General features: G+C 50.2%; 7 protein-coding genes across 7 annotated transcripts, besides 3 other annotated features; 5 read left to right on the plus strand and 2 right to left on the minus strand.

The window, feature by feature from the left end:
• Positions 1-21: 21 nt before the first annotated feature.
• On the minus strand, positions 22-861 carry BC939DRAFT_508901 (uncharacterized protein; the record flags this gene model as incomplete). Its single annotated transcript, XM_051561060.1, has 2 exons — positions 22-117; positions 221-861. Coding segments are annotated over 2 exons (737 nt in total), but the record flags the coding sequence as incomplete, so codon positions are not given.
• Positions 862-1,065: 204 nt separating this feature from the next.
• BC939DRAFT_471386 (mitochondrial ribosomal protein L27-domain-containing protein) lies at positions 1,066-1,844 on the plus strand. Its single transcript, XM_051558214.1, has 3 exons — positions 1,066-1,189; positions 1,300-1,403; positions 1,509-1,844. The coding sequence occupies exons 1-3, from the start codon at positions 1,108-1,110 to the stop codon at positions 1,611-1,613; spliced, it is 291 nt and encodes a 96-aa protein (XP_051405892.1). The 5' UTR covers positions 1,066-1,107; the 3' UTR covers positions 1,614-1,844.
• A 76-nt stretch (positions 1,845-1,920) lies between these two features.
• On the plus strand, positions 1,921-3,201 carry BC939DRAFT_471389 (uncharacterized protein). Its single transcript, XM_051558215.1, has 3 exons — positions 1,921-2,325; positions 2,725-2,829; positions 3,007-3,201. Exons 1-3 carry the CDS (start codon positions 2,026-2,028, stop codon positions 3,124-3,126), a joined length of 525 nt encoding a protein of 174 aa, XP_051405893.1. The 5' UTR covers positions 1,921-2,025; the 3' UTR covers positions 3,127-3,201.
• A 153-nt stretch (positions 3,202-3,354) lies between these two features.
• Positions 3,355-5,026, minus strand: BC939DRAFT_508904 (uncharacterized protein; the record flags this gene model as incomplete). The annotated part of the gene is made up of 4 exons (XM_051561061.1): positions 3,355-4,317; positions 4,454-4,524; positions 4,630-4,759; positions 4,805-5,026. The coding sequence occupies 4 exons, from the start codon at positions 5,024-5,026 to the stop codon at positions 3,355-3,357; spliced, it is 1,386 nt and encodes a 461-aa protein (XP_051405894.1).
• A 1,081-nt stretch (positions 5,027-6,107) lies between these two features.
• Positions 6,108-7,528, plus strand: BC939DRAFT_471393 (uncharacterized protein). The gene is made up of 4 exons (XM_051558216.1): positions 6,108-6,609; positions 6,723-6,824; positions 6,906-6,979; positions 7,066-7,528. The coding sequence occupies exons 1-4, from the start codon at positions 6,252-6,254 to the stop codon at positions 7,324-7,326; spliced, it is 795 nt and encodes a 264-aa protein (XP_051405895.1). The 5' UTR covers positions 6,108-6,251; the 3' UTR covers positions 7,327-7,528.
• Positions 7,529-15,723: 8,195 nt separating this feature from the next.
• Positions 15,724-15,886, plus strand: BC939DRAFT_471452 (uncharacterized protein; the record flags this gene model as incomplete). Its single annotated transcript, XM_051558217.1, has 1 exon — positions 15,724-15,886. A coding segment is annotated over one exon (163 nt), but the record flags the coding sequence as incomplete, so codon positions are not given.
• Positions 15,887-15,993: 107 nt separating this feature from the next.
• Positions 15,994-16,218: a sequence feature (Protein overlapping with rRNA (BC939DRAFT_497867, KAI7815824.1) was converted to a misc_feature.).
• A 404-nt stretch (positions 16,219-16,622) lies between these two features.
• Positions 16,623-16,728: a sequence feature (Protein overlapping with rRNA (BC939DRAFT_497867, KAI7815824.1) was converted to a misc_feature.).
• Positions 16,729-16,766: 38 nt separating this feature from the next.
• Positions 16,767-16,810: a sequence feature (Protein overlapping with rRNA (BC939DRAFT_497867, KAI7815824.1) was converted to a misc_feature.).
• Positions 16,811-16,916: 106 nt separating this feature from the next.
• On the plus strand, positions 16,917-17,997 carry BC939DRAFT_83584 (uncharacterized protein). Its single transcript, XM_051561932.1, has 3 exons — positions 16,917-17,506; positions 17,662-17,825; positions 17,916-17,997. The coding sequence occupies exons 1-2, from the start codon at positions 17,074-17,076 to the stop codon at positions 17,793-17,795; spliced, it is 567 nt and encodes a 188-aa protein (XP_051405897.1). The 5' UTR covers positions 16,917-17,073; the 3' UTR covers positions 17,796-17,825; positions 17,916-17,997.
• The last annotated feature ends 6,180 nt before the right edge of the window (positions 17,998-24,177 follow it).

Below are 24,177 nucleotides of genomic sequence, written 5' to 3' on the forward strand. Positions count from 1 at the left end.
ACCTTGAGAAGTTGAACAAACTTCCAGAATGTCTTCTTCAGGTAGTCCTCAAAGATCCACATGATCAAATGCTCGTTCGTTGCCTTGGGATGCGTCAATGGGTGGTCCTGGAAATACCTATTAATAGAGATTTAGGGATGAATGCAATGAGTAAGTTCGGTCATATCACGCTGGAATTGAGACATAATGAGATGGCAACAACGCGTTGAAAAACACGTACTTGAGTTTGCGATTAGGAAGCACGCCTCCGATGAAGAGATCCTTGAGGGACTCAATGCTCTTGACGGCCTCTGTCCTGCTCTTCTTTTCCGCCATGGCCATCAGCTTATCAAGACTCTTTGTCGTGTGCAGGGGTGACTCTTGGATCATGAGAGTCAGGGCCGAAACACGATCGTTCAGCGTACCCGAGGCCATGATCGTCGATACAAAGTTCTTATCGGAAGAAGACAAGCTCGGGTTATCGTCATACTTGGTGCTCTCCTCCTCCAAGAGTCGTGTAGCCTGTGTAGTCTTTTGCGCAAGAGTTGTCTCGACGATGTGATGATCCTTGCCGTCGCCCTCGAGAGCCTCCAGTTCGGCGCTGTACCACTGTGGTGAGGGCTTGAAGGTCAACATAACTTTTGCAGGCTTGCTCTTGACAATTGCGAGCATGTTCTTGGGAATACTGCCGTTTGCAGACGGGCCCTTGGTGACCGAGGCGAAGGCCTTCTTAACCTCGCTAGTGGCCTCCTTTGAGGCGTTGCCGTTCTTGCTATTGCTGTTGTTGTTGCTGTTGTTATTGTTATTGCCGCCCTTGGCTCCCTTCTTGTCAAAGGGCTTTTTCACACCCTTGTCGGCCTGTTTCTTGTTGGGTCCCGCCATGATGAGAATGATGCCACGGAGATAAAGGCTGATGTAACCAACGGTGACAGGAGAGGAAAGAGGTGAGGTGCAAGCAAAGAAGGGGGTTGTTTACCTTTTCTTTTTTTTTTTTTTTTTTTTTTTCCTACCTAACAGAAGAATGTGACTGCCACGCATAAAATACAAAACAACATTCAATTGGCTCTATCCGTGTGCCTGTGTTTGCCCCCTTCGTCCGCTCACTCTTCAGCTTCAACACCAGCAACCATGTTCGGAATCACCAAATGCATCATGCGCGGCTCCTCGAGGCAGCAGCTCACTTCCAAGCGTGGACGCAACTTTTACAAGGGTATTCATAGCAGCCAGCGGCATTAGCGAACACAAGGGGAAAAAACTCCCCTACGGAAGAGTCAGAGTGCTGATCTTCTTCCCTGGTCGTTCATTTTTATGTTTGACTAGGAACGGGAAGTGGTGCCATGGGTCGCCATACAAAGCGTGGAGGCTATTTGATTGAGTGGGAGAAGGTCCGCTCATTCGTCGTGCCAGACCTGACCGACTTTAAGGTACCGAAGACTGGACACTTGCCTTCGTACTAGATGGTCTTGATATGATGGTCTCGCCACAGGAAGATGATACTAATATAAGCTCTTCACGGAACGATCTTATAGTTGCTCCCTTATGTCTCACGCTCGACTCAGAAGACTACCGGCGCATTTAGTGCAAAGGATTATTTTATGAAGAACGAGCAGTCTGCCACTGACAGGATCGCATAATCAAACTATCAAGGCAGCTTCCGGTTATCCCCTCTTCTCTGATTGACCAACGGCATTGGATTTCGAAAACCGATAAATCCCTGCTCCTCCTTCAAGAATACAGCACACCCGTTACACGAAACCATTTTTCCATGTATATTTACTTCTCCTTTACTGCCAATAAAATCTCCAACGCAGCTTCATATCGGTGCCTTTGGATGGGAGGAAACAGCTGTGTTGTGTGTGGCAGTGGCTTGAAAAAATGAGATGTGACGTGTTTGTGTTTGGCCTACCGCCGGGTATCGTAGGGAACACGCTTGCTGCAGCTCCTGCGACGAGGTCGTTTGATTGAATCTACTCCCTCCATCAACCATCAACTCCATCTTCGCTCCAACCCTCCCCACTCCTTCTCTCTCAATCTCTCACTCCCATCATGTCTGCTGTCAAGGCTGCTGCCACCCACATCGACTGGACCAAGCTGTCCACCTCCCTCGGTCTCAAGACCGAGACCGTCGCTGCCCTCGGTGCCTTCCGCAAGCGTAACGAGGAGGCCCGTCGTGTCCTCACCGATCTCAAGGAACAGAAGACCGCCGTTGACTTTGCTCACTACCGCAAGGTTCTCAAGAACCAGGCTGTCGTTGATGACCTCGAGAAGGCTTTCAAGTCCTTCAAGGCCACCTCCTACGACGTCCAGACCCAGATCAAGTCCATCGAGGCTGTCGAGACCAAGGCTGTAAGTCCTTCTGGGATCTCATTGTAGTCATTTGATCCTTTTGGTCTCATCGCACAATCCATCCTTTACCCGACAACTGTGGGCGCGTCGACAATATGCAAGGACCATCTTTTATGAGATCATCGCGCCAGCGAGCGTCCACCATCAGTCAGGATCTAGTTTTTTTTTTCAGGAACCGAATTTTTTTTTTACAATCATCACTAACTGGACAATATGATTCGCGCCTTGATCGTGTATTCAGAAAGATCGCACTAACCTTGCAGTAACAAGGAACCCCACACTCGGGAACACGACCATCGTTCAGCCCATCTATGTTACTGTTTAACTATCTATTGTCCCTGGTCAATATCAACTCAACGCACGTTCCTAAATTTATCTATTCATTCGCCAAATCAATAGCTTGAGCGCGCCAAGACCACCGCCACCAAGGTCGAGTCCGAGCTCGCTGATCTCCAGGCTACCTTGAAGAACATTGAGACCTCCCGCCCCGTCGATGAGCTCACTGTACGTATCTTGCTTCCGAGTATTTGCTTATTAATGCAGGAAAAAAAGGGAGCAACATGTCAACATCGATTGGATGGCAACATTGCTATGAAATATGATGCGGAAGACCCATTATCGACAAACGATTACTGACGATACTTTCTATCTGTGCACTCTTATGTTGTTGTTATTTTTTAGGCCGATGATGTTCTCAAGTCGCGTCCTGAGATCGCCGAGAAGGTCGATGCCTTGTTGGTCAAGGGCAGATGGGACACCAAGGGCTACAACGAGAAGTTCGGATATGTCACTCTCTTCTAAGCCTGCCATCGCGTCGAGTCTGCGCTACTAGTGTGTGATAGAAATAAAAACGATGAAATGAACCAATTCACTAAGTGCTCAACTAGCGCGCTAGAAGAACAATGCAATGCTTGGCATATTTCTAAGGATACTAAAGCAACCTGGAACGACCAAAGAACTGCATCAAAAATTACATGATATGTTGATTCTGTTTAATAATATCAATGGGTCGATTTATCTTAGATCCGTCTATGGGAAGCTTTCGAGACTGTAGTTGTACTGCATCAAAGGCGTCACTGGAGCTGCTCCGGGGTTGTTGGGGTTCCTGTTATTGTTATTATTGTTGTTGTTGCTGTTGTTGTTGGCGTTGTTGTTAAAGTTGTTGCTGTTGAAGTTATTGGCATGGTTGTTGTTGTTATTGTTATTGTTGAAGCTATTGCCATGGTTATTGTTGTTGCTGAAGTTGTTGTTGTTGGGATAGCTGTTTGGAGGTCCGTTGTTCGAAAAGTTGTTGTTCGGTGTGCTGTTGGGGTAGCTGTTGGGAGGACCACCACCGCCAGGTCCTTGAGGGAAACTTGGGGCAGGGCTCATATGTTGGCCTCCTGGAGAAGAGTGCTGTGGCATGAGGAACCTTGGTTGATGATTGTTGTTGTTATTGTTCATGTTGTTGTTGGGCGGATAGTTGTTGTTACCTCCAGGGCCGCTAGCGAAGGGCTGGGGCATCTGAGGCATATTTGGATATCCTCCAGGAGCAGTAGAGTTACCAAATTGTGGCGATGCGTTAGCCGGGAACAGACTAGCGCCTGGTGGACGGAACGGGGCCGGACCTCCTCCAATTGGCTGGTTGAATCCTTGCCCTGGTGCAGGGGCTCCACCATAGGGTGCAATCGGTGGTGAGAAGGGCTGGACAGGCGCCGGTGAGAAGGGCTGTGCAGGCGCTGGTGAGAAGGACTGTACAGGCGCCGGTGAGAAGGGCTGTGTAGGTGTAGGCGCAAAGGGTGGTCGGGGAGTGGCATTGAAGCCGGGTTGATACATGCCTCCGGGGAACTGTGGTGCTGATGCTGGACTGCCGTAACCGCTGACTGATGGTGCGTGCGACATCGGATGCATGCCAGGGCCGCCCTGGTATCCTGGCTGGGTGTGTCTGATGGGTGTATGGATCTGTGCCTGGGCCGCGGGAGGAGGGGTGGTCCCTGCAGCTGGCGGAGGTGCCTAAGAAGACCAACAAAAAAAATCAAAAGTCAGCGGGGATTGTTTTGCATGCATAGCATAATATTCATCACCGTCGGTCTATGCGGCTGCAATGTGCTTGCGTCCTCATCGTTGTCGCCTATTATCAGCAACTTACCGCGGCATAGAAGGTCAACTCGAAGTAGATGTCGCCCGCCGAAGTCCCGTTGTATTTGACCGGAAACCAGACTGTATGTAGACAATAGTAACAAAATAGTTAGTGCTGCCCTGAATCTCACTTTAATGATGGTTCCTGAGAAAGAAGAGACACCACAACACCATTAAGCGTCGTACCATCGAGCTCGCCCTTGTCGATGACCTCGTGCAGGAGCAGGACTCCATCGCCGATGAGTTCGTTCTTCTTGCCCTCGTCGTAGACAGCAACGTGCATATCCATCTGAGAATGAAACACATCCAGACGCACCTAAAGACATCGAGAGAACAGCGAAGTATGAGACAAAGGGTCGACGAGGCAAGGCAATCGAAGTAGAGAAGATGGGTGCCATAAAAAGTCGCTTGCCTCTTGATCCCACTCTGGCTCGAGTGAAGCGATGAGTGAGGCGCGGGTGCGCTTCTTCTGCTCGCCTAGCTTGAGCTGAACAAAGGGCGACTGCTTGCCTCCGCTCCTATTGATGAGCTTCCTGCCCTTGATAGGGATGGCCACCAGGGTACCGATCTTGTGAGATGTCATCGGGCTTGTGGGTGTCGGAGGGGAGTGTGTAAAGAAGAGAAGAATGTAGGCGGGGTGGGATGAAGAAGCGGGGGATGATGACAGCCAAAACAAAAATAAATAAAAAGCGAGCACTGGTCTGAGCTGCAGCCGTGTGAGAAAGCTGCGTCCACTATTTTCTCCACCACGTACGACATACGAGCACTCTCTGCAAAAATGACTCCATGGTCGCTTTTTATTCCTTCCACCCCACTATTAGCAATTGTGGATACCTTTGCAAGGGACAGATACCCCTGTTCCAGGCACGGGCTGTGTTGCAGCGTCTGAAGGGATCGAATATTTATTTCCTTTTAGAAGTTCATTATTTCCTCCCAATGTAGGCTCTTTTTTTGCGCCCAGTGGGTTTAGCGTGTAACTCTATACCCGTACGTTCCTCAGCATGTGTCATCGACCGTTCCATGTCTCTGCCAGTCTACGATCTATAGTCTAGTAACCGAGAATAGTTTATTATTTTTGTGTCTTGGGTAAAGAAAGACACAAAGAGGCACAGCATTGGAATAGAATCTCGGATACGATAAGAGCTGGCATCCTAACGAACACGCCGCAGGTACCAACCGGGGTCCATACCGAATCAATGAGGGTGCGATTGCACGGAATTGCTCATAAATAGCAGCTGGGCACAGACAGTAGTATGTTAGAAATCGTGCATTTGCGTGTAGCATAAGCACAGAGAGCATTCTCGACATGGATTACCCAAGTAACCAGGTAACCAAGTGACGCCCAAAAAGAGCACCCATGCTAAGCATTAAAGTACCAAAGAGAAAGGAAAGGTACTAAACCTTCCGAGAACCTTAAAAATGCACCTATGGGGCATGGGATGAGAGATGCATTTTTGATTGTTTTGCAGCCATAGCTCCCCACAACGACAGCATGACACAACACAACTGGACCCAGCGGAATACAGAAATGAGAAAATAGAACCCATAGAACGATGTCTGTACCTGAACTCGTACCTGTGTCGTGTCAGAGACATCATTTGCATCCGTTTTCGCTCGCTATATAAAGCCGCCTCGGCTCCTCTTCTGGCACCCATTCCATTCCTCGACAGCATCCATCACCTCCACCCCTCTGCTCGGCCCTCTCTTTTCTTTTTTTACCTTTCCCGCTCTTTTGTTACGACATATCCTCCCCTCCATTCAAATCAGCACACTCACTCAACCCACCCATACCTCTTAAATAATCCGCCATGCTCGTCAACGTTGCTTCGATTGCCATTGCCCTGTTAGTCTTTGGCTCTGTCGCCTCTGCTGCCCCTGGCAACTCCGGCCAGATTGTCCAGATTAAGTCAGGCTCGAACTGGTGCATGATGATGCCTCCTGAGGAGGGCGGTGATATTGCCCTGAACGAGGATCGTGCCATCGCCTTCTGCACCAACGACGACTCGGATGCCCCTGGCGCAAAGATCTTCCCCAGCGGATTCATCCACTCCGCCCACTTTGCTACCGGAAACGGATACGTCCAGGTCACTGGCCAAATCGACCGTACCCGCTACTCCCTCGCCGAGGCTGACCTGGGCGGCCAGTACGATATCAAGGCTCCTGTCGGTAAGTTATCGAACTGGACCAAGATTACTCTCAGTTCTCAGGCACTTCAGCGTAAAAAAAAAAAAAAAATCCAGCGGTGTTGCTCACGCTTCTTTCCCTTCTGGTTACAATAGGATCCGCATGCGCTGGTTATAACCACTATGTGAACTTGATTGAGCCCCACATGAACACTTACTGCATCCGCTGCTGCAAGGAGAAGGTAGACTGCAACACAGGTACGAACAAACTTCTGGTAACTTGTTCCGAGGTCAACAGTGCCCTCAATATCTAATCTTTACCATATCTAATTGCAACAGGCAAGTCCACCTATGGTTGCGCCCTAATCGTTCCAGGCGACTATTCTGGACCCTCTGGCTCTGACCCTCTGCCTGTAAGTCGCTTGCTGTTACTGGCACTCCAGTCTTTTTCACGTAGGTCTATGAATCGACACTCATTCAATTTTTTCAACTATAATAGACCGGATCAATTCCTGCCACGGGTTCTACCTCTGTGAGTACTGCTTCCACTGCCACCAGCGCTACAACTTCTGGCGCAGTGACGACCGGCAATCTCACGAGCATTACCGTCACCGCTACGCCCTTGACGACCACCATAACTGGCTCGACCACCACGGCCCCCACGCCTACTCAAACAACCAACGCTGCCATCGCTCAAGGCCATTCTTCTGGTCTCTTCGGAGCCGCTGCCGTCGCTATCGCCGCCATTCTCGCATTTTAATGAAGGAAACGTGCTCAAAAAGAACATGTTATATTGTATCAAGCACTAATATATAGTAGAGTACGCGACGCAGACCAAAGGACCAGCGATAGTACAGTCGAATCTGGTTTATCGGCCCAACTCACCATACGAAACTGGGCCGATAACTCTAATTTGAAATTGAATTAAACCTCTCTGAAAGGACTATTCTTAAGTCGAAAAATACAGTCACATATTCAGTCACATGCTGCGCTGCAAGCCGCAGGCCCAGAAACCTTTATTCACGTCTATTGCGTCTTATTCTTTAACGCTGCACAAGTATGCACCAGTTCCTTCATTATCCCTCGAATCCCCCGCCTCTCCTTCAAGTCCTGCTCCGTAACCTGTTTGAGTTGTTTGATGCCTTCAACACTGAGTACATCGTGGTCACCTGCCAGATACTTCAGTATTTCAATGGTCGCATCCAAGTCTACGTCTGCTAACGGTGAGCTTGCATTTCCGTCATTGCTTGTAGACCCGTCACTGCTAACTTCGCCTTCGGAATAGTCTCCGTCTCTTTCTTCCACTATATTCACCTGATGTAGCGCTTCCTCAGCCAGCTCCTACTCATCCTTGTTTCCTATTACTCGGAAACTCCAACTATTCTCCGTAGTAGTCTCGGCGATCAGATGCTCGAAATATGCCCGCTCCTGCTCTTTATATTGGTTGTGTCGGAAGTATTGAAGAGGTGGTTGTTGATGTCCAGCATGGGTTGGCAGTCGTCGTCGGAGCTGCTCGCGCATTTCCGTCGGAGGGACTGGCGTTTTGGAGAAGCAGTTTCGCAGCGTTAGAGGCTTCATTCGACTCCATGCATAGGGGATCAATGTCCAAGCGAGTTCATCGGAGATACGTTTCTTTTTACCATAGCTGCGAACAAGATACGTTTCGTAGCTGAGCATCTCCAAGAAAGCTCGTTTGAAAACACTAATGACGCCCGCGTCGAGAGGTTGCGTTACTGATGTGGTGTTTGTCGGGAGCCGTCGTATGTGAAGATGCTTCCAAGGCGTGTTGGTTCGTGAATCACGCATGTCGATGTTGTTATGTGCACCTGCGGAGTCAAGAAGGAGAAGGGTTGGCTGCGAGAGATCGTCATCAAACATTTGTAGCCATTTTACGAATAGGTCTCTGTTCATCCATCCCGAATTTGTTTCCCTCATGAGCATCCTTTTCGCTGAATCTTTTTCAAGATCCTTTGGAATGCTTTTGCCTAAAGTAAAGAGCATTACAGAGTCGTAAAGGTCAAGAATTGAAATAAAAAACACGAATAAATAAGTGACGATTGCAACACAATCATACATTCAACGCATTACCGATGACCAACGGCTTCAACGAATCCTTGGTGTCTGCCATGGCGAGAGAGGAGCCAGAAGCATTAATGCAAAACAGGGTGGAGACCCTGCAGCTCCTGTTGGCCTTGGCGCCCGACTTTGACCCTGGAGTTGTGTAAGACTTGTCGACTAGCTCCTGCAAGTAAAAGCCAGTCTCGTCGCAATTGAATATGTTGTCCGGAGTATATTGGGCGCAAAGCTGACGGATGTCGATAAGCTCCGGTTCAATCGCCTCCAGGTCGACTGATCCTGCTTCTCCATGAAGCTGACAATAGGTTATCCCATGACGTTTCTTGAAGTCATTAAACCACGAGGCTGAAAATGACGGTGGTGCCTCAGACATGGTATCGCCCGAACCGTCCTGAAGATCGACTAGAACCGTACATGCTTTCTTGATCATCTTGCCGTTGACAGGGACGTTCTGCTTCCGCTGATCTTGCAGCCACCGGTAGAGGACCTCCTCAATCATTAGATTCTCTCGATCGACGATGTAATAAGCGCCCGTGGGGTGCGTCTTGGCTGCAGCACGTAGTTCGCCTTCTCGCTTGAGCATGCGTTCAAGGCTAACTTTCGGAAGATGGACTCCTATCAGGCGTTCAAAAGACCTGTGAGAAAGCTGGATGGGGAGGTCTTCCTTCCGATCCTGAAGATAGTGATATATGTCCAATAATTCGACTTGCTGCTCCAAGGTGTGAGGGACCCTGGCCATCGGGATCTCGAACTGGTTGGCGTGAGGAAACGCAAGGAGTGTATCCATATCTTTGCGTCTGGCACAATCCAAAATGAAGTTGTAAATCAGTCGACGACTGCGCTCAATATCCTCGAGTTCGCGCTTGGTGTATTTTTTGTTATGATTGGCAGGAAGTTGTGCAAGAGTTGATTTTTGTTTTTTGCTTGACGTCGATGCCCGGGTCGAGAGCGACTCATATTGTCTTTTTTTTGGGGGTTTTGTAGTCATGGTGTTGAGATGTATAGAATGCAATACATGAGACGTGTCCATGAAGAAGCAAGAAGCACGCTTGCAGCGCAGCATGTGACTGAATATGTGACTGTATTATTTCGTCTTTAGAATAATCCACCCAGAGAGGTCAATTCAATTTCAAATTAGAGTTATCGGCCCAACTCACCATACGAAACTGGGCCGATAACTCTAATTAGAAACTAAATTGAACCTCTCTGAAAGGACTATTTTAAAGACGAAAAATACAGCCACTTATTCAGTCACATGCCACACCGAGTCCCTTATGTGCACAAAGGTCGCTCGTGACTTAGAAGGTGCGATGGATATTGTGGCTTTGTGCGCACAAAAGGGCACGCGACTGAGTATTCGGCTATATATGTGACTGTATTTTTTGTCTTTAAAATAGTCCTTTCAGAGAGGTTCAATTTAGTTTCTAATTAGAGTTATCGGCCCAATTTTACAGACGAAACTGGGCCGATAAACCAAGTTCGACTGTTCACTCAAAGTTTCGGCCTAGCCCAAAGCTGGCTATATTCACTTTAGATAGGTTTAATAAATAGCCGCAGAGCTAGATTATCAATAAAATATGCGACTCATCTTGCAGTGGACAGAAAGCACTGTTTCTTTGCCACTATAATCGGCAGCTTGCTCATGTTTCCCTATACCCCATATCTTCTCCATGAGCTGAAGTTCGCAATGGTAGAGAGTGTTTTAAGGATCTAGTGGCCAAGCTTCTCCGCAATAGCACACGTGTTGCAGACCGACTGTTCGTCTTTTGTCGCCTCCTGGATCATTGCATTGAGTTGGGTCTTTGTCGGATTGTCTACTGAGCTCGCTATGTCGTACTCTTCCAACCACTGTCTCATCATATCTCTCCGGGCTTGTTTGTTGGGTGGCTTGTCACTGAAACGAACATGATACGACGCACCGTCCATAGATGTATATTGCAGCTCGGGTGGTTAAAGCTGTTCGAATTGATCTGCTGTTTTCCTTTTCTTTTTAGCACCGAGAGCCCATTACACGTTACACGAGGGCGAGGGAGTAATCTGACTACAAGCATGGCTCCGTTTGGCGAATGCTGCAACGATAGATGTGTGTCTTTTCACTCTTTTCCCTTCTTTTCGCACTTTCCCACTTTCCCTTCTTCCCACATCCACCATCCTTCAATCCATCAGGAACTGTCTCATATCTTTCTAATCTTTTCCCGCTCTTCTGTTTGTCTAAAGTACGTCTAAAGTACGTCTCTGTTCGACCTCAATAAGCACAGCACAGCGACGACTCATTAGTCACAAAGACAGAGTTTATCTGCCAAAGCCCCATCCCTGAATGTGCCTGAACAACCACAGTCGAGTCAAGAGCACTACTGCTAGAATGGCCGAGATCAGAAGAACAAGCCATTCATGTGGAATGGATAATAATCACTCCTTTCATAATAGCAGGAATCTCTGCTAGAATTGACAAGGGAAGCAAATATCACTCCACTCGACCGCCTTATTCGCGTGCAGACCGTCTTAAACAAAGAACTGGAGTAGAGAACATTTCACAGGGACGGACTATCTCCTCGTTTGGTGAAAGGACTCGAGAAACAGATTCCTGTTGAGGTGAGGCACTGTTTCCTGTCACTCGACAGTAGCCTGCCTATAGGCATGTTTTAAGGTTATTAATCCTGCATGCTTCACGATGGACAGTTGGTATCGCTGGTAGGAGGCACAAAGAGGACAAATCTTCAGGACGACCTCTGCATACAAGTAAAGGAAACAAGAGTCGAGCAAACATTTCCGAGGCGGGGCGCCATCGCTTGGCTGAGTAGCCACATATGATCTAGTTCATACAGCTGCTATGGATATTAATGTTTTTATTTACCATAGCTCATTGTGCTCCCATAACGTCTGAAGTATACCAGTCCAGTGCGACTTATTGGTCCCCATTGCGTTACCGAAGTGTCTGTCAAGTATAAGTACGTATGCTGGCTACTCGCGCAGGTATATTAATCGACCACAAGGTCACTAATATCGCTGCCATCTGCCCCATGATAACAGGAGAAACCCTCTCAGAGAAGCAACATGTTTGGCAAAGCTTTTTCGTTACCGCAAAAGGCTCTTTCGCCACAAAAGCAGCTGAAGCTCGCCAATGTTTACGTGGAGAATGCGCGCAAAATCAAGGATCAGGAAATTGCTTTAGTGTTGTGCGACGACGCCGAGGCTGCGTTATCTCGGATGAAAAGAACTGTGAAAAAGACTCTTACAGTTCCCTTAACCGTCGAGGATCAAGCCCTGCATGATGGATTCGCCGGCGTCTGTCTCGAACACGCCAACCTATTAGAGAGCTTAGGATATAGCGAAATGGCGCAGGTCAGCTACAAGAGGGCAGGAGATCGGGAGTAAGTGGCAGGTACATGCTCTCTACTTGTTCGCAGTAGCCGGCTACTTCTACGTCGTACCTAACGTATCTCTCAATTTATTGACTGTCCTCTGACTTCAACAGCCATGTGCGTCCTACAAAATATCCAGGTCCTGTAATTTCCTCTACCACCGACAGCGCCTGCCGCGACATGGCACGGGTCCCTGGGGATATCTTTCCTGATAACATGCGTCAGCCCACCGTCAAGATCGCGTTACCAGAGGCAGATGAGCGGCTCAACGACACTTCTCAGCTCGCCTACTGCCTTGGTCTTCTGCAAGTGACGCCGTCGCCCGAAGAGGTCTTTGAACCAGCTGCAGGAGATTGGGTAAAATCCACAGAAAAGAATGCAGAGGAGAAGGAGAGACTCAGGACGCTGGCGACAGATCTAATCCGAGCATTCACTCGCGATGAGCTCAAGGATGCCAAGGCCGTTGCAGAGGTCGTATGCCTGGCTCCAGTTCTTGAAAAGGAATATTTCCGCTTTTTACTCATGTTATTTGTCGATGGTATTGACAAGTCTAGCCTGCTGGATGTGCAGTCCCTTGGGAGGCTAGCGCAGTTGGTCCAAAGCGCTCCCGAGGGCTACCTCGACTCGGATGGCCTAGCCGCGATCCTGCACAACCTCAACACCCTCCTACAGGATACTCACACTCAATCTCCAGATCACATCTGCCGTCTCACGTTCGCAGTGTCCAATATCCTGGATGCTATGGCCGATACCAAGGTCTCAGGCTTAAAGCGTGTGGAGTTGCACGAGCCACTCTCTGCCTATTTGAATGGACTGCAAGGCAGCAGCGACCCTTACTTGGTGTACCAGGCTGCCTACGCATTCCAAGCGCTGCAGTGTGTCCCAGACAACGAATCACCCTGGCAAGCAACAATGCGGCGCACTGGAATTGTTTTGAAGGGTGTCTCTGGGCTAGTTAGCGCTGTAAAAGGTCTAGACGTCAACAGCTTCATCGCAGGACTCGGGCATCTTCAGGAGGGCTGGGAGAAGTGATCCAGGTAGCGAAAATCGGTTATGAAGGTGTGAGCGCTCTGGTCGAGAGTGGACAGGGACTTTTGGAGTCTCTCAAGGTCGGTTTCAGTTTCAGTCAGAAACGTGCTTGGTATACAGCACTGCGGGACAGACACGCTACTTCGGGATGGTCAACTCGCCAAGTTCAAGACCCTGGTCTGTGAAGCACCTTGCCGGCGTGATCTAGCCTTTCAACTAGGAGTATGCCAGCGACTGGGGGACCTTGCCGCCAATCCACTATGGGACATCGAGTCTCGCCAAGGTGCTGTTGCGTTTCTGAGTGAGATGTACCGAAATGATGCAGTGTGGGGCCAGCAAGCCCTCGTCAAGCAATGGATCCTTCACATTCTTATACAGTTGGCTTCGACATTTGGCTCACTCTGCCAGGTATGTATGATGAACGGATACGTGAGGGGCTGTCGCCTTATTATGAAGTATGGAGTTCACGGCCTAGCAGGTACTAATAGCAGTACTATATTCTATTATGGTCTATGCGATACATGGTGTAGTCGTCGAATCTTTGTTGCAAGAGCTGGAATCGAATGGCGATGAGACGAAAAGGATTCTTTATCAGGACTGCCGAAAGGAAAATCGAAGCTTACATCCACTGCAGGTCACCTTACCAACCGTCGGATCTCCATCATTGCTTGATCTTGTCCAGAACAAGCCCGATGTTGAAGCCGACCTGAGACGATTGAGAAAGCAACGATTGAAGGAGCGAGGCAAGGTCGTGTACATCCCCCCTCAAGCCAAGGCTAACCTGCAAGCGTCCGATGACAACTTGTTCGACTTGACAAAAGAAGTTGAAGCCTTCCTGAGCAGTGACCGTAAGGTGATGCTCCTGCTAGGCGATTCGGGTGGAGGCAAGTCGACCTTTAACCGGCAGCTCGAGTGCGACTTGTGGGATACCTATAAGAAAAAGGACGGTAGGGTTCCGCTCTTTATCAGCTTGCCTGCAATCGACAAGCCAGAACAGGATCTGATTGCCAAGCATCTACGGAAGGCAGAGTTTACCGAGCCCCAGATCCGAGAGCTGAAGGACTACCGCAAATTCATCTTGATTTGTGATGGGTATGATGAGAGCCAGCAGACGCATAACCTGTACACGAGCAACCGAATCAAGTGGGAGGATGGAACGCTCAGGTGGTCATTAGCTGCCGCAGCGAGTACCTTGGGCTTGATTATCGGGATCGGTTCCGGCCAGCAGATGGCAATCACCAAGCAGAACCAGCGTTTCAAGAGGCGGTCATTGCGCCATTCTCTATGGATCAAATTCAAGAGTACATAAGGAAATATGTGTCTGCGACGAGGCCGCTCTGGCAAATGATGGACTACTTGAATGCTCTTGATCTGATTCCTAGCCTGCAAGACCTGGTCAAGAGCCCCTTTATGTTGACACTGTCCTTGGAGGTACTGCCGCGCATGGTGGATCCAGGACAAGGCCTCTCGGCTGTCCGAGTCACGAGAGTCGCGTTGTATGACCAGTTTGTGGAGCAATGGTTGGAGCGAGGCAAGAAGCGGCTCGTTGAGAAGAAGGACTTGAGCTATCAAGAGAAGAAGATGTTTGAGAACTTGTCCGACGATGGTTTTGCACAGAACGGAGTTGCCTTTTTGAAAGCGTTAGCGGTAGCGATGTACGAGAAGCAAGCGGGCAATCCGGTGGTCGAGTACTCGCCCTTTCGCGATCAAGGGACATGGAAAGAAGATTTCTTTAGCCGGGAGAACGAGAAGCAGCAGCTCTTGCGTGAGGCGTGTCCTCTGACGCGCAGGGCAATCAGTACCGGTTTATCCATAAATCACTGTTGGAATACTGCTTGGCCCGAGCGGTGTTTGAGCCGCGAGACGGAGAGAGCGCGAGTCGCGTGACCTCAACTCATGCCCTGCCAAGTCGAGGGAGCGTCCATTCCGTCATGAGCTTCGAAGACCAGGTTACTGTAGAGGAACCCGTGGCAGCCATTGCACAGGCCGTGCTCGATTCGCCCTTGTCACGGGGAAGCTTTGTAGGTGAGCCGTCAATTCTGCAATTCTTAGCAGAGCGTGTCCAACAGGAACCTCTCTTCAAGCAACAGCTGCTCGCCACGATCGAATGCTCCGAAATCAACAAAGAGGCACGCAAGGCGGCGGTTAATGCGATCACGATATTGGTCAGAGCCGGGATCCTGTTTAACGGCGCAGATCTGAAAGGCATCCAGATTCCAGGAGCGGACCTGAGTGGGGGTCAATTCGATTCTGCACAGCTGCAAGGGGCAGATTTGAGAAAAGTCAATCTCCGCAATATTTGGCTGCGTCAGGCCAATTTGAGCAACGCACAGATGGGGGGCGTGCAGTTTGGCGAATAGCCGTATCTGTTAGAAGATAGTGAGGTGAGGTCCTGCGCGTATTCGCCCGATGGGAAGTTCTGTGCGATAGGTCTCCAGGACAGCGTGATCAGCGTGTATGACACTTCGAGTTGGGCAAAAGCCCACACCTTGCATGGTCACACCGACCTGGTTGAGAGCGTGGTGTATTCGCCCAGTGGCCAGCAGATCGCCTCGGGAAGTATAGATTGCACGGTGCGACTGTGGGACGCGCAAACCGGTGCACCCGGTCCCATCTTAAGCGGCCATACCTCCACTGTTTGGAGCGTGGTATATCCACCTTGCGGCCAGCAGATCGCCTCGGAAAGTTTGGACAACACGGTGCGGCTGTGGGATGTGAATTCGGGTCAATGTTTGGCAGTTGTTGAAGATTTCCATGGGTTAATCGCAAGTATCACCTGGAACCCTACTCCAAACGGCACCTATTTCGCAACCAGCTGTTTCGATAAGTCTGTTCGCATGTGGCAGGTCATAGAAGAGGATGACCGCTATCAGGTGCGCCTGCATTGGAGTTCGATACTTGACAGACTTACCGTGTCAAATACCTCTATCCAGAGCGCGCAAGGCTTAAGCAGGATAAACATGCGGCTATTAGAACAACGCGGCGCTGTGGGCGAGCCCATTCCGCCTTTGGGCTTCCGCGAGGCAAACAAAAAGCTAATTAGCATGGCGTCCGTGGTGCATAAACTCAAGGTGCCGTCAAACCAGACTATAATCGATACCGTCGTCGCGACCGATTCTCCCGCTGTACAGTCAGCAAAGCCGGTCGAGTCGGCGAATGTCCTTTCGCTTGCTGGAAACGTGAAGGTGGAGCAAATAGGAGATTAGCAACGGTGCCTTGTCTTTTACTCAGTGTCAGTCTTTTAGGACATGGATTGCGCTTTCTGAAGACAACATACAGAGCAATTCTTGTCCATGACACGTTCACAAATTAAATGTGGTGGTCAAGAACACAAACTAAAGCGCTCAATGGGTTCGAAGGACAAAAATAGCGGGAGCGAAAGCGATGAACAATGAAGGGATCAAGCTAGGGCTATGGAGTATTGTGGGCCTATAAATGTTGACCATGGCAGCCCGCTGTCTTAAGTAATACGCGCAATGGAAACATAGCTCTCCCGATTCTGAACAATCCCCTCGCGGAGAGTATCATCCCAAATTCTTTCACCAACCCTGGCCAATATCACCAGCACCACCTCTGTGACCAACACCAGATCTACAGCCAACATCGCACTCGCCATACTAAAGCAGACTTCAGTAAGCGTTGGATTGTGTATCCATTAAGGGAACGTGAGCTGGGTTTAGACCGTCGTGAGGCAGGTTAGTTTTACCCTACCGATGAAATGTTGCTGCAATAGTAATTGAACTTAGTATGAGAGGAGCCGTCCATTCGGATAACTAGTATTTGGGCCTGCTTGAGCAGGCAATGGCGCGAAGCTATCGTCCGTTGGATTATGGCTGAACGCCTCAAAGTCAGAATGATGCGGATGTTGGCCAGCAGCCACCGAGGGTACGCAGGATTCGATATTAGGTTTGGGATTGTGCCTGTGTAAAGGGAGGATCGAAGCCAGCGGTCTTTTGTTCCTTGTTCCAGTTGAACAAGAAGACCGTTGTGCTGATCACTCGCTACAGTGTGCGTAATTGTGCGTTAGACCCTTGTAGTCAATGTGGAATACAATTTATTCGAGCATTCAGATTGGGAGTTTCCTTACTCCATACAGCTGTAAAAGAACTTCTCCAAGCGCAACACTGATTATTGCACAATTCTCAGTGCTGTTGATTTCCTTCTCTCCTTTGCATCCGAGTCCATTACACGTTACACGAGGGCGAGGGAGCAATCTGACTGCAAGTTTGGCACTCTTTCCCCCTCTTCTCACATTTTCCCACTTTCCCACCTTTCCACTTTCCCACCTTTCCACTTTCCCACCTTTCCACTTTCCCACCTTTTCACTTTCCCACTTTCCCTTCTTCCCACATCCACCCTTCCTTAATCCATCAGGAACTGTCTCGTATCTCTTTCATCTTTTCTCGCTCTTCTGTCTGTCTCAAGTGCGTCTCTGCTCTATCTCAATAAGCACAGCCCAGCGGCGACTCATTGGTAACAAAGACACGATTTATCTGCCAAAGCCCCGCCCCTTAATGTGCCTGAACAACCACAGTCGAGTCAAGGAGTGCTAATGCTAGAATGGCCGAGATCAGGAGAACAGCCTATTCATGTGCAATAGATAATAATCCCTTCTTTCATGCTCACAGGAATCTCTGCTAGAAGTGACGAGGGAAGCGAATATCCCTTCACTCGGCCCGCCTTGTTCGTGTGCAGACCGTCTTCAATAAAGAATTGGAATAGAAAACATTTCATAGGGGCGGACTATTTCCTCAGCTGGTGAAAGAAACTCGAGAAACAGATTCCTGTTGAGGTGAGGCAGTGTTTCTTGTCACTCGATAGTAGCCTGCCTATAGGCATGTTTTAAGGTTATTTAATTCTTCATGTCTTCACAATTGGGCAGTTGGTATATATCGCTGCTAGGAAGGAGGCACGGAGAGGACAAAATATTCAGGACTATCTCTGCATCTAACCAAAGGAAACAAAGAGTCGAATAAACACTTCCGAGGTAGGGGGCGCCATCACTTGGCAGAGCAGCCACATATGATCTAGTTCATGCAGCTGCTATGTATATCAATGGTTATATTTACCATAGCTCATTCTGCTCCCACTGCGTCTGTAGTATACCAGCCCACTGCGACTTGTTGGTCCCATTGTGTTACTGAAGTGTCTGTCAAGTACAAGTACGTATACTGGTACTCACACAGGTAGATTAATCGACTCACAAGGTCACTAATATCGTCGCCATCTGCTCTATGATAACAGGAGAACCCATGCCCCTCAGAGAAGCAACATGTTTGACAGAGCTTTTTCATCACCGCGAAAGGCTCTCTTGCCACAAAAGGAGCTGGAACTCGCCAACTTTCACATGGAGAATGCGCGTAAAACCAAGGATCGGGAACTTGCATTAGCGTTGTGCGACGATGCGGAGACTGCGTTATCCCGGATGAAAAGAGCTGCGAAAAAGATTCTTACAACTCCCTTGACCGTCGAGGATCAAGCCCTGCGCGATGGATTCGCTGGCGCCTGTCTCGAGCACGGCAACTTGTTGGAGAGCTTAGGATATAGTGAAATGGCACAGGTCAGCTACAAGAGAGCAGAAAAATGGGGGTAAGTGACAGAATACCTGCTCTCTACTTGTTCGCATTAGCCCGGCTATATCGCCCATCGCACCTAACGCATCTCTCAATTTTGTTGACTGTCCTCTGACTTTAACAGCCATGTGCGTCCTACAAAACATCCGGGTCCTGCAGTTTCATCTGTCACCGACAGCGCCCGCCGCGACATGGCACGGGTCTCTGAGGATATCTTTCCCGATGACATGCGTCTGCCCACCGTCAAGATCCCGTTGCCAGAGGCAGATGAGCGATTCTGCGATACTTTCCAGCTCGCCTACTGCCTTGGTCTTCTGCAAGTGACGCCGTCGCCCGAAGAGGTCTTTGAGCCAGCAGCAGGAAATTGGGTGAAATCCATAGAGAAGAATGCAGAGGAGAAGGAGAGGCTCAGGACGCTGGCGACAGATGTGATCCGGGCATTCACTCGTGATGAGCTCAAGGATGCCAATGCCGTCGCAGAAGTCGTGTGCCTGGCCCCAGTTCTTGAAAAGGAATGTTTCCACTCTCTACTCATGCTGTTTGTCGATGGCGTTGACAAGTCCAGTCTGCTGGATGTGCAGTTCCTCGAAGGACTGGCGCAGTTGGTCCAAAGTGCTCCCGAGGGCTACCTCGACTCGGATGACCTAGCCACGATCCTGCGCAACCTCAACACCCGCTTACAAGATACTCACACTCAGTCTTCAGATCACATCGGCCGTCTCACGCTCGCAGTGTCCAAAGTCCTGGATGCTATGGCCGATACCAAGGTCTCAGGCTTAAAGCGTGTAGAGCTACACGAGCCACTCTCTGCCTATTTGAATGGACTACAAGGCAGCAGTGACCCTTACTTGGTGTACCAGGCTGCCTACGCATTCCAAGCGCTGCAGTGTGTCCCAGACAACGAATCACCCTGGCAAGCAACAATGCGGCGCACTGGAATTGTTTTGAAGGGCGTCTCGGGACTAGTTAGTGCTGTAAAAGGTCTGGACGTCAACGGCTTCATCACAGGACTCGGTCATCTTCAGGAGGGACTGGGAGAAGTGATCCAGGTAGCGAAAATCGGTTACGAAGGCGTGAGCGCACTGGTCGAGAGTGGACAAGGACTGCTGGAATCTCTCAAAGTCGGTCTCAGCTTCAACCAGAAACGCGCCTGGTATACAGCTCTGCGCGGAGCAGACACACTGCTGCGGGACGGTCAACTTGCCAAGTTCAAGACCCTGGTCTGCGAAGCACCTTGCCGGCGTGATCTAGCATTTCAACTAGGAGTATGTCAGCGCCTAGGGGACCTTGCGGCCAATCCGCTGTGGGACATCGAGTCTCGCCAAGGTGCTGTTGCGTTTCTGGGCGAGATGTACCGAAATGATGCAGAGTGGGGTCAGCAAGCTCTCGTCAAGCAATGGATCCTTGACATTATTATGCAGTTGGCTTCGACATTTGGCTCAGCTATGCCAGGTATGTATGATGAACATGAACGGATACGTGAGAGGCTCTTGCCTTATTATGAGGTATGGAGTTCACCGCCTAGCAGGCACTAATAGCTATGCTATATTCTATTCTGGTCTATGCGATACATGGTGTAGTCGTCGAATCTTTGTTGCAAGAGCTGGAATCCAATGGCGATGAGACGAAAAGGGTTCTTTATCAGGACTGCCGAAAGGAAAATCGAAGCTTACATCCGCTGCAGGTCGCCTTGCCAACTGTCGCGTCCCCGTCATTGCTTGATCTTGTCCAGAACAAGCCCGATGTTGAAGCCGACCTGAGACGATTGAGAAAGCAACGATTGAAGGAGCGAGGCAAGGTCGTGTACATCCCCCCTCAAGCCAAGGCTAACCTGCAAGCGTCCGATGACAACTTGTTCGACTTGACAAAAGAAGTTGAAGCCTTCCTGAGCAGTGACCGTAAGGTGATGCTCCTGCTAGGCGATTCGGGTGGAGGCAAGTCGACCTTTAACCGGCAGCTCGAGTGCGACTTGTGGGATGCCTACAAGAAAAAGGAAGGCAGGATTCCGCTCTTTATCAGCTTGCCTGCAATCGACAAGCCAGAACAGGATCTGATTGCCAAGCATCTACGGAAGGCAGAGTTTACCGAGCCCCAGATCCGAGAGCTGAAGGACTACCGCAAATTCATCTTGATTTGTGATGGATATGACGAGAGCCAGCAGACACACAACCTGCACACGAGCAACCGACTGAATCAGGAGGGAGGATGGAGGGCTCAGATGGTCATTAGCTGCCGCAGCGAGTACCTTGGGCTTGATTATCGGGATCGGTTCCGGCCAGCAGATGGCAATCACCAAGCAGAACCAGCGTTTCAAGAGGCGGTCATTGCGCCATTCTCTATGGATCAAATTCAAGAGTACATAAGGAAATATGTGTCCGCGACCAGACTGCTCTGGCAGGTGACGGACTACTTGAAGGCCCTGAATCTGATTCCCAGCCTGCAGGACCTGGTCAAGAACCCCTTTATGTTAACGCTGTCCTTGGAGGTACTGCCGCGCATGGTGGATCCAGGACAAGACCTCTCGGCCGTGCAGGTCACGCGAGTCGCATTGTATGACCAGTTTGTGGAGCAATGGTTGGAGCGAGGCAAGAAACGGCTCGTTGAGAAGAAGGACTTGAGCTACCAAGAGAAGAAGATGTTTGAGAACTTGTCCGACGATGGTTTTGCACAGAACGGAGTTGCCTTTTTGAAAGCGTTAGCGGTAGCGATGTACGAGAAGCAAGCGGGCAATCCGGTGGTCGAGTACTCGCCCTTTCGCGATCAAGGGACATGGAAAGAAGATTTCTTTAGCCGGGAGAACGAGAAGCAGCAGCTCTTGCGTGAGGCGTGTCCTCTGACGCGCAGCGGGAATCAGTACCGGTTTATCCATAAATCGCTGTTGGAATACTGCTTGGCCCGAGCGGTATTTGAGCCGCGAGACGGAGAGAGTGCGAGCCGTGCGGCCTTACCTGAAGTCCTGCCACGCCGAGGGAGCGTCCATTCGGTCATGAGCTTTGAAAAGCAAGTTGATGCAGAGAAACCCATGGGAGCCATTGAACAGGCCGTGCTCGATTCACTCTTGGCGCGGGAAAGCTTTGTGGGCGAGCCGTCGATTCTGCAGTTTTTAGCAGAACGTGTCCAACAGGAACCTCTTTTCAAGCAGCAACTGCTCGCCACGATCGAATGCTCCAAAACCGACAAAGAGGTACGCAAGGCGGCAGCCAATGCGATCACGATATTGGTCAGAGCGGGGATGCCGTTTATCGGTGCAGATCTGAAAGGCATCCGGATCCCAGGAGCGGATCTGAGTGGGGGCCAATTCGATTCTGCTCAGCTACAAGGGGCAGATTTGAGAAAAGTCAAGCTTCGCAATATTTGGCTGCGTCAGGCCAATTTGAACGACGCACAGATGTCGGGTGTGCAGTTTGGGGAATGGCCGTATCTCTTAGAAGAAAGCAGCGTGCTTTCCTGCGCGTATTCGCCAGATGGGAAGTTCTGTGCAGTAGGTCTTGACGACGGCACGATCAGCGTGTATGACACTTCGACTTGGACAAAAGCCCACACCTTGCGCGGTCATACCGACTTAGTTTGGAGCGTGGTGTATTCGCCCAGCGGCCAGCAGATCGCCTCGGGAAGTTGGGACAACACGGTGCGACTGTGGGATGCGCAAACCGGTGCACCTGGTCCCATCTTAAGCGGCCATACCGGTTATGTTACGAGCGTGGTGTATTCGCCCAGCGGCCAGCAGATCGCCTCGGGAAGTTGGGACAACATGGTGCGACTGTGGGATGCGCAAACCGGTGCACCTGGTCCCATCTTAAGCGGCCATACCTCCGCTGTTACGAGCGTGGTGTATTCTTCCAGCGGCCAGCAGATCGCCTCGGGAAGTGACGACAACACGGTGCGACTGTGGGATGCGCAAACCGGTGCACCAGGCCCTATATTAAGCGGCCATACCTCCGCTGTTAACAGCGTGGTGTATTCTTCCAGCGGCCAGCAGATCGCCTCAGGCAGTAACGACAGCACGGTGCGACTGTGGGATGCGCAAACCGGTACACCCGGTCCCATCTTAAGCGGCCATACCTCCGATGTTAGGAGCGTGGTGTATTCGCCCAGCGGCCAGCAGATCGCCTCAGGAAGTATGGACTGCACGGTGCGACTGTGGGATGCGCAAACCGGTACACCCGGTCCCATCTTAAGCGGCCATACCTCCGATGTTAGGAGCGTGGTGTATTCGCCCAGCGGCCAGCAGATCGCCTCGGGAAGTTGGGACAAGACGGTGCGACTGTGGGATGCACAAACCGGTGCACCCGGTCCCATCTTAAGCGGCCATACCTCCGATGTTAGGAGCGTGGTGTATTCACCCAGCGGCCACCAGATCGCCTCGGGAAGTTGGGACAAGACGGTGCGACTGTGGGATGCGCAAACCGGTGCACCAGGCCCTATATTAAGCGGCCATACCGGTTATGTTGTGAGCGTGGTGTATTCTCCCAGCGGCCAGCAGATCGCCTCGGGAAGTGACGACGAGACGGTGCGACTGTGGGATGCGCAAACCGGTGCACCTGGTCCCATCTTAAGCGGCTATACCTGGGCTGTTGCGAGCGTGGTGTATTCGCCCAGCGGCCAGCAGATCGCCTCGGGAAGTGACGACAACACAATGCGGCTATGGGATGTGAATTCGGGTCAATGTTTGGCAGTTGTTCAAGGTTTCCATGGACTAATCAGAAGCATCGTCTGGAGTGCTACTCTAAACGGCACCTATATCGCAACCGGCTGTTTCGATAAGTCTGTTCGCATGTGGCAGGTCATAGAAGAGGGGGGCCGCTGTCAGGTGCGCCTGCATTGGAGTTCGATACTTGACAGACTTACCGTGTTAAATACCTCTATCCAGAGCGTGCAAGGCTTAAGCAGGATAAACATGCGGCTATTAGAACAACGCGGCGCTGTGGGCGAGCCCATTCCGCCTTTGGGCTTCCGCGAGGCGAGCAAAAAGCTAATGACCATGGCGTCCATGGCGTATAAACTCAAGGTGCCGTCAAACCACAGTATGATGGATACCGCTGCCACGGCCGATTCTCCCGCTGTACAGTCAGCAAAGCCAGTCGACTCGGCAGATGTCTTTTCGCTTGCTTGAAAGGTGAAGGTGATGCAGATTGGAAGCTAGCAATGGTATCATGACTTTTTGTCATTGCCAGTCTTTTTGCGCATGAATTGCACTTTCTAAAGACAATATACAGAGTAGTCTTTGTCCATGACAAGTTCACAAATTAAGAGTGGTAGTCAAGAGCACAAACTAAAGCACCCAATGGGTTTGAAAAACCAAAGAACAGGAGCGAAAGCGATAAACAATGAGGAGATCAAAGCTAGGGTATGGGGTATTGTTCGCCCGTAAATGTTGACCATGGCACCTCGCTGTCTTAAGTAATACGCGCAGGAGAAACATAGCTCTTCCGATTTTAAGCAATTCCCTCGCGAAGAGTATCGTCCCAACTTCCTTCACCGACCCTTGTCAATATCACCAGCACCGTCGCTGCGACCAATATCAGTCTACAGCAACAACGCACTCGCCATACTGAAGCAAGAATTCAGTAA

Source organism: Gamsiella multidivaricata (genome assembly GCF_025024155.1).
Source record: "Gamsiella multidivaricata strain RSA 2152 chromosome Unknown BC939scaffold_167, whole genome shotgun sequence".
In the NCBI taxonomy this organism is placed as follows: Eukaryota; Fungi; Mortierellomycota; class Mortierellomycetes; order Mortierellales; family Mortierellaceae; genus Gamsiella; species Gamsiella multidivaricata.